This window comes from Palaemon carinicauda, chromosome 33 (assembly GCF_036898095.1).
Source record: "Palaemon carinicauda isolate YSFRI2023 chromosome 33, ASM3689809v2, whole genome shotgun sequence".
NCBI classification, from domain to species: Eukaryota; Metazoa; Arthropoda; class Malacostraca; order Decapoda; family Palaemonidae; genus Palaemon; species Palaemon carinicauda.
In genome coordinates this window covers 60502415-60512414 of record NC_090757.1, presented here as the reverse complement: position 1 = coordinate 60512414, position 10000 = coordinate 60502415, and the positions used below count along the sequence as shown (strand labels likewise).

General features: G+C 36.4%; 1 protein-coding gene across 1 annotated transcript in view; it reads right to left on the bottom strand.

Moving 5' to 3' along the window:
• Positions 1-4101: 4101 nt before the first annotated feature.
• Positions 4102-10000, bottom strand: part of LOC137626202 (uncharacterized) — a 9354-nt gene continuing 3455 nt past the window's right edge. The window contains exon 2 of the mRNA XM_068357276.1: positions 4102-5064. Within this exon, the coding sequence (XP_068213377.1) occupies positions 4102-5064 (963 nt within the window). The remainder of the gene's footprint in view (positions 5065-10000) is intronic.

Below are 10000 nucleotides of genomic sequence, written 5' to 3'. Positions count from 1 at the left end.
CTAATCTCTCGTGGAGTGCGAAGAGCATGCCCAAACCACCTCCATCTACCCCTCATCATGATCTCATCCACATATGGTACTCAAGTAATTTCTCTTACAGTTTCATTTCTAATCCTGTCTTGCCATTTAACTCCCAATATCCTTCTGAGGGCTTTATTGTCAAATCTACTAGATCTATTGGAGATTGTTTCATTGTCATGCCATGACTCTTGTCCATATAGTAACACCGATTTCACTGAGAAAACCAGCATCATCAGCATACTTTAGGTCTGCTAAATTCTTATCACCAATCCAGTCCAATTCCTTCTCTGACTGTTCTACACATTGCAAAGTCCATGAGGAGGATAACCAACACAGGTGGCAACACATTCCCTTGGAGTACTCCGCTGTTCACTGGAAACTCACTTGATAAGACTCCATTAACATTAACTTTGCGCTTGCTATGCTCATGAACAGGCTTAATCAAATTTACATATTTAAGAGGAATTTCATAATAACGCAGGAGTCTCCACAAAATTGGCCGGTGCACACTATCAAAGGCTTTTTCTTAGTCCACAAATACCATCAAAATGGGATTTCTATATTCTACGCATTGCTGTACAACATGTCTCAAAATGAAAATTAGGTCAGTGCAACTTCTACCTTTTCTAAATCCTGTTTTTTCATCTCTCAGCTTTTCATCAATCTTTCTGTCCAGTCTCTTAAGAATAAGCATACTATATATTTTCATAACAACTGACGTAAGTGTTATGCCTCTGTAATTATTGCAATCAGTCAGGTCTCCCTTTTTAGCTATTTCCACCAACATTCCTAACTCCCATTCATCAGGTTTTGCCTCTTCATGCCACATTCTATAAAATGATCCTGTATGTAGTCTGTGAATCACTTAATTTTCGGCCAGTATCATCTCGGCAGTTATTCCATATCCAGGGGCTTTCCATCTCATTAGTTTTTTGAAGATAGCTTCGACTTCAAACACACTGAATTCATGCATGGGCACATCAAGGTCTTCATCAGCGTCAGGTATATCAATCAAATTATTCCCTTCATATGTCCTATTTATAACCTCACTAGAGTGTTCCATCCAACATTGTCTTTCTTCATCTTCTGTTTCTCTAACAGAGCCATCTCTCTTTTTGATGGGTAAATGCTTCTTCTTCTTTGCCTAAGTTGAGATTTCATTAATATTTCTATGAACAAATCTCACACCATAGCCACTTCCTGAATTAATAGCTTTGTCGGCCTCATCTGATTTACTGTCTAAATATTCTCTCCTGTCATTTCTGGCTTTTCTTTTGACCTCACTATCAATACTGGAATACTTATCATGCTCTACTTTGTAATTTTCATTACTTCCTCGAAAAAATTCAACAATCAATTTCTGTCTTTCTCTCCTTTTTATAATATCCCAAGTATCATTCGATATCCATGGCTTTCTCCTTGTAAGTGTTTGTCCCAAGACTTCACTACCAACTGACTGATATGTGTTTTTAATGTCACACCATTCTTCATTAATTGTGTGTTCTTCGTCTCTTAAAGTCTCTAAGACTGCAGATCGATTCCCACATTCAATTGCAAATGTTTCTCTGTGTTTTTCTTCTAAAAGCTTAGTTGTATCAAACCTAGGTATTCTATCTATCATTCTGTTGGGTGCTTTCAGTTTTAATTTCAGTGTGGCAATGAGGAGCTGGTGATCACTACCAATATCTGCACCTCTATAGCTTCTTACATTTCTCAGAGGCCTCCTCCTCTCTTTATTAATGGCAATGTGATCTATCTGATTTTCGTAATTGCCACATGGTGAGGTTCATGTATACTTGTGGATGTTCTTAATTTGGAACAGAGTACCTCTAATGCAACTTCGCCAAGACCCTCGACACCCATCACATTCTCTATCCCTTGATTATTTCTTCCAGCTTAAGCATTGAAGTCGCCCATCACAATTTTCATATCTCTCTCAGGGATCTCATCTTTTATCCTCTGCAGGTCTTCATAGTATTCATCTTTCCTTTCTTCTGGGGAATCATTTGTTGGGGCATAGCAAACTATAATACTCATATTGCACTGCTTTGATTTGAACTTTGCTAGTAACAATCTACTATTTACAGCCCTCCACTCGGTTAATGCCTTTCCTGCTCTTGATGTCATCATCATTCCTACCCCTTCTCTTCTGGCTCCATCTGATCTTCCTGAGCAAATATATATATTCCCTTTGTCTAAAGTTTCCTTACCAATTCCCTTATAACGTGTTTCACTTAGGGCCAGATATCAAAGCTATTTTCTATAACTTCACTCTCCACTTGCTGTAACTTCCCAATAGGATTCATGGTTCTTACATTCAATTACCTATTTTTAATTTTTTTTTCGTATCTATAAACCCGGAGATTCTTAGCATCCCGCTACACCCGGGACAGGGGGCCATGCTTTCATCATCTCTATCCATGACTGACTAAATCCATAGAGAATTCATTGGCTAGATACATCAAAGGATAGCCAGTTCCTTGTGATGCGCAGTGCCTATCAAACTAAGGCAAGTGACCCCTGCCAATCCATACTAATTCTAGTAAGATCAACTGCCAGGCATCAGGGGCGGAAGCTGAAGAGACCGCATGTCCTTCGCCTTAAACCCATCCGTCACCCTGCTGCCAGTGACTTCATCGAGATTTAGGGGGCCATTTCCTCCACACCCAAAGCTCTCATTACTCCACCAAGTTACTCATCCTCTTATACGAGTATAACTGTTGGCAAACATGAATTGCTAAGATATACGCCTAGAACGGTGTATATATATATATATATACTGTATATATATATATATATATATACAGTATATGTGTATATATATATATATATATATATATATATATATATATATACAGTATATGTGTATATATATATATATATATATATATATATATATATATATATATATATATATATATATATATGATGCAGGTGTATTCCGTAAATGCTCCTCATATATATATATATATATATATATATATATATATATATATATATATATATATTATATATATATATGTATGTATATATATATATTGATGCAGGTGTATTCTGTAAATGCTCCTCCTCTGCTGCTCTTCTCTATTCTACTGTTACCAGTGACGTCGCTATTGGTGCAGTACTCGAGCAGATGGTCAATGGCTGACCTCGCCCATTGGCCTTCTTCAGTAGAAAACTGTTCCAGGTAGGATCCAGCTAACTTCGACCGCGTATTGCTGGTGCTGCACTTGGCTGTCAAACACTTTCGTCACTTCTTGGAAGGTACGCCCTTCGTTATTTGTATGGACTACATGCTCCTTGTGAACGCCTTCACTGGACAGTCTAATGCCTGATTTGCCCATCAACACTGACATATCTCTGTCGTTGCTGAATACAAATGTACTCTTCAACACGTCCATGGGAAAATAAATCTCTTTGGTGATGCGCTATCAAAAAAACACATTGGCTGCCATTTACTTGGGATTGGATTACAACATCTTAGCAGAAGCCTAACAAAAAGATCCAGAGTACCAACCCTACAAAATATCCCACACATCCCTTTGTTGGAAAGACGTCACCCTCGATAAATCCAACGCCACCCTCTTCTGTGATGTCAATTCTGGTAGGCCAAGCCTATGGATATCTGCCCCCTTGCGCTGATGGTGTTTGATTTAATCGTGCTAGGAAAACTCATCTCAGGACAACTCATCTCAGGACAACTCATCCCCGGACAATTCATATCAGGACAACTGATACCTAGGACAACTGATATCTAGGACAATGCATACCAGATTTTTTTTTAGAAATGTGTACAAAAGGATAAAATCCATAAAGAAATTGAAAATACAAAAAAGAAAGATGTATTTATTATCAAATACAAATTGATTAAATCTATAAAAGGCAAATTATTCAATTAAGAAATGATTGAAAACTTCAAACATTAGAGATTGTCAATAAAAAAAGTTTAAATCTCAGAAATTTAATGCAGATTGTACGAAACAGCTTTTAGGAAAGACATTTTCTGGCAAGGATCATAGTTTTTAAGTAAATTTAGTACTTGGTTGTTGAAGTTTTTATAAACCTGTTTTGAATTTATTTCTACTCCCGGTCAAAATCAATTTTCTTCTGAGCCAAAATAGCCTCCAACTTTAGTGCACTGATCAATTTCCAGATATTTGGATGATGGCATGCTATTGAATTTTGTATTGCATTATGACAACCTTCAAGGCTATTATTAGTTCGCGTCATACCAGCTAAAATTCTTTCTGATACATTCCATACATCAATTGAAAATAATGGAGATAGGCGATGTCTTCGTGACCCTCTTCCTCTTTTGGGTCCTATGTATGTCACTTCAAAATATGACACAAATTCCTGTGGCAAACTATCGTCATCAGCCAATTCTTCGTATGCATCTATTACATCAGCCACTGGCAAAAATGCGAGTGCTGTGAAACATTTTATCTTTAGACAAAATTCTTCATCAGTGTTATATTGGACCTTAAATCCCAGTTCAACAATTTTTCGGTAGAGGTTTTGTGAACAATGGAATAAACAGCTACAAACATTTAAGTCAGGAAATTTTGAAGTAAGACTATTTATAGCAGCCTTTTCAAAGTCTATCATATACAATTCAGGGTGAATTTCAGGGCGAAGAGTATTTAGCGGAGAAAACAACCGATCATAAGTTGCTTCTTTCTTGTCAGGTAACAGGGCAAACACACGAGGTACACTAAATTGGCCAATTTGAATGTGGATTGTGTATAGCTGATAATAGATGGATGGGCAAACCTTGAAAGTACCATCGCCAGCCCAGTTAGAATATTTAACTAAATCATCAAGTCCTGTTGATGAAGCAAATATCAATATTCTTTCTTCATCTTCTACGCCAGAATCATATTGCAAAAAAGTATCTCCGGATTCTAATTTGCTGTACTCTAGCGGGATATCAAAACCAAATCTTGCTGATGGAATAGGCAGAGCACAACTTGTTTGTTGCCGCCACCGCCGAATATTTCTGGATAAACTTGAGGTGGCTAGCAGTGCAGCCAATGCACCATCCTGCAATAACGAACACTGTTGCAATTAAAGATCTTGCTGCCTCATGTGATGACAATGCTTTGTCTTTCATAGAAGATAGTGCAATTCTCGATTTTGATTTCGTCACTTCGGCACTATGAGAGTGTTCTCCACTTGAAGATAGTATTTCTAATGAGTCCTTTGTTTGAATACGCGCTCTGCACAAGTTAACTTCACATCTCCATACTTTTCTTGATTTATTTGCAGTGTGTCTGTAAAAATTATATATATAACTTTTATCGACCACAAGCTTATTAGCTCCTAGCTGAGATTTTATATAATAGACCATTGTGATGGCTATAGGTCAACTAAATGTTAAGAATCTGAAGCTTAAAAGGTTGGCAAATATATAAGCAACTTATATTGAATGTTTCCAGTTTTTGTTTATAGTTTACAGAATAATTATATGAATAGCCTATTACGTCTTTTTATAAATTGTTTACTGGATAAATACTGCTATTCGATAGTTTATAATTGCTAAGGAAATAACAGCTTTTTATAAGTTGTTTGCCTGATAAATACTGCTATTTTTTATTTCTATAACTTGGCATATATTTCTCTCTCTCTCTCAAAAAAAAAAAAAAAAAAAAAATCTGGTATCAGTTGTCCTGGATATCAGCTGTCCTAGCTATCAGTTGTCCGGGGATGAGTTGTCCTAGAACCGATTTAATATATGTCCCCTTATATCCCTTGCACTGATCCACTGCACAGCTACTGAAGACGAAGTTAATTTGGCACGATATTACTAAGATGCTAAGGGTTGGGACCTCACCTGTACTTCATGCCAAACTTCAAAAGTACACGAACGCTCGGATTCAGGAGTGGGCACCTTCCCCCAACCTGTTTCATTTTGTTCACATTCACATCGACGTAGTAGGCACCCTACCCTCATCACAAGGACACTGTTACCTGTTTACCCTCATTGGTTGTTCCACTCGTTGGCCTGAAGCCATCCCCATGCAAACTGCAGCATTTGTTTCATGTACAAACGCCTTACTCTCAGGGTGGATTGCGAGGTTTGTTATCCCTGAGATTATTACTTCTGGAAGGGGTATCACTTACACCTCTGAATTGTGGACATCTTTAGCAAATCTCCTGGGCCTCACTGTGCATCAGACAACCGCCTACAACCCCATAGCCAACGGAATGGTTGAGTTTTGATATCCTGCTACAATAACTCCAACTGGTTTACTTAGCTTGCCTGGGTCCTTGATTTAAGGATCACCCATAAGGGCTCCCTGGATGTCTCAGCAACTGAAATGGTGTGTGGCGACCCATTGATCGTCCCCACTGAATTTTTTTCTGTCTGCAACCTTCTCCAGCGCGTACATCAGGTTGCGGGGAAATTTACTTCCTGCTGCCAGACTTACAGGCTCCCAGCAAAGTAACACATACTGAAAGATTTAAACACCACAACACACATCTTCATGAGCACCGACGCTTGCAAGTCACTGCTAAAACTCGCATACACAGGACCATTCCTTGTTATCTGTGCAAACCGAAGACTTTCATAATTAACATTCCTAGCAAAGAAGACTGGTTCTCTAATGACCAATTAAAACCTACAAGATGACCCTCCTACAGTTTCATCTCTAGGGCAGAGCAGCCTATTTCATATGTATGTTTTAAGAGTGAGCCATGTAATGCACGTGGATATTTCATACATTTTCGTGCACTGTAATCTCTCTCTCTCTCTCTCTCTCTCTCTCTCTCATAATAGAAAAACCTGTTAAAGCTTGCCATTGCATGTTTTATATTAAATTTTTATGTCATTGCTGTCCTCAACCGTTTTAACAGTATATATGTTTGTTATGTTGTTTCGATCAACCGGTCAAGCAGTCTTGTCCAGCTCGTCTTACCGTTAAGACCCATATCTTCTCGCTACAATATGTTTAGCGAGATACTTTCTCTTTATTCTATAGTTGAGATTTTTGTATCGTTGGACATTTTACCGAAAAAAAGAGATAATTCTTGGTTGATACAAACTCTTTATACCCCATTACTCTTTCATGATTATTCCTACGTAGTAAAATCTTATTTTTTTCACTGAATAGAAGTTCTGGAATATACTAGTGCATTTTTATCTCTCTTTTTTGTTATGTCTTTTACTTTCCCTTTTTTATCCTGAATTTTTGAAACGTTCATTTTTGGTCTTTATGACACATTGAGAGTGAATATTGATAATTTTTTTAAGACCCTAATTTTTTTTTTCTGTATGTATCATACTTAAACGCATATAGTACTCTCTATTTCTTTACTTCTTTTACGTTTCTCTACCTCGCTCAGCCCCTTTACTTGAATGGCAAGTAAAATTATATTACAAAATCGCAAATCCAAGTATATTAATTGTGGTTTACATCAAGGTCTATAGATTGGTTTACATATGGTGAAACAGTCTCGCGAAGAATAGATAGTTTAATTTTAAAGCGGAATTGAAAACATTTGATCGCTATAACTTTTCAGTTCTCTCATGAAATTATTTTTTGCAATCTACATTAACTATCTTTGACAATCTTAACATGTTAGACAATAATTTTATCCTAATATGAGGGTTTTTCTTGAACCATATTTCGTATTATTTTTCCTTGAAAATAATTACACAATCGTTTAAGTTGATGTTCGAATTAAAATTCCTTTCAATATGAAGCCCTCTTTTGTCTAACTAGCATATTGATTTTTTTTCTTTATACTGTAGTTCTGAAAGTAGAGGATCTCAATCAATATTCTTTCATCAAATCCAGGTCATATCTTGTTCATTAGTAATAGATATTGTTCGATAGTTGTATCTACAAATCCTATGCTTCTTTTTAATCTGGTGTATTGTGAGTGGCTTGAGTATTTTTAACGGTTGACCGATTTTATATATATTAATTTGTTTTTATCCCTTTTATGGTATCCAAAACCGACAAGTATAGTTAGACACAGGAATACCTGGCACATCTCGCTCTGGGGTAGTACATCATGTCACACCCTTACTGCGCTGCGAGTTCTTGTGTTTCACACCCGCTACCTCTGCCATTTCTCCCTACACTATCAGTATGCTTAGTCTCCGCGCAGTAATGGTGTTACATGGTGCACTTATTCGGAGTGAGGGGTTCCAGGGACTCTTGCGTCTATCTGTACATGCTAGTCTGCTGAATCTTCTTTGCAATTGATTCAGGGGTTTGGGGTTATGTGCACACATAAGGATTGATTGTTGCTGATGATTTCTCCTCTAATTATCGTGAATGCAAATGCTGCATTCCCTTGGTCTTTCCAAAGTTGTCTTAGTTTTCTTTTCATAACTTATTTCTTATCTATAGAATTGTCCTCCTGCTAGATATTGCAACCTAAGCTGTTTCGGACATGAAAATATGTAATTAGCCTCGGGGATTTCACTTACCCTTAAAAAAAAGAATCACCTCTATCTTTACCTGTGATTTCTTTTTTCGTAATTTTGCATTTTCATGAATATATTATAAGGGTATCCAGTGTTCACAGTATTTTGTAATTACAGTTGAGTCGTGTGTCCATTAATACGTAAATTATATAGTGTGGAAATTGGATACCTCAATTACGCCTATATGTTTACATGAAATGTGTGAATGCGGAAGTTAGCGTAATTGTTTAAGGGTCTTGAGTCATTTTGCTACCATATAGAGAATGGAAGCGAAAATCTGTTGATAAAGGAGTGTACAATTAAAACTTGTTTATGCAGGAAAGAAAGGGGATCCTATGACTCTTTATTCTAGGAGTTCATTCTTGATTAAGCTGATATAAAAAAAAAAGTGATGCAACAACTCCCCAGTATAATAAAGAGCAAGTCTAGCTATATATATATATATATATATATATATATATATATATATATATATATATATATATATATATATATACAGTAGATATATTTATATGTATATATATATACTGTATATATATGTGTATATATATATTTACAACGAGTCGCGTACACTAGGCTTAAAGAATGAATATCCAGAAGACAGAAAAATAAATGATGCTCCGAAAAATACTGATGTCAGTTGTAAACTTGCACTCTGGAATATTTCCTCTCTGCTCCATTCCCTCTCAGTGTCGTGGCTCTTCCCTCTCACGAGTGCTTTGGCTTAATTAGTCCTTTGACAATAATGGCTCCTGAATCCCTTCAAACACATTATGCGTTTGGCCTCTCCAGTATGGAGTCTCTCAGCTCCCCGAAATCACAAAGTCTATTTAGTCAATGGAATTTTATTTGAGATAATTTGATAACTGTATAAATCTCCATTGTAATATTCAAGAAAGTTAATGATCTCTTTATTTTTGTTAGCAATTTTGATGCTTACCTTGTGGATTGGTTTAAATGTCTTTCTGTCTTTCTCTTATTTCTTGTCGTCTTAAGAGCTCTTAACTATTCTGTTCGTGTACTTATTCCTTTCCTCTCTGGATTATTTTCACTGTTGAAGCCCTTTGGCTTATTATAGCATTCTGCATTTCCAACTAGGCTGTACTGTAAATTAACAAGTAATAATGATAATCTGAGCCAGGCTGTGAACGAGTCATAAGTGAGGCAACTCTTACTGTGATGAATAGCTTCACCGAGTGTTTATTTATTTCCACAATGTTATAGCAAGCAAGACTGATCTTTCATTTGGGATTTCTGGTCGTGCTTTAGTTTTCCGTTTAATTCAAATTATTCAGACTATTCCTGATGGGTGATCCTTTTGTAAAACGTATTCGGATTTTAAGCAGATTGCAAAGGCTGATCTCGCACGTTTTCATTGTTTTAACATTTCAATTGAATGTTTTCTTCTTATTATGACACTACGGACAATTTTTATATGAATTATTGATTGATTTTAGAATAAGTAACATGTAGCTTTCCGTTTATTATTATTGCCTGTCATTATTCTCACTATCATTATAGGAAAATTGGATAGATGAT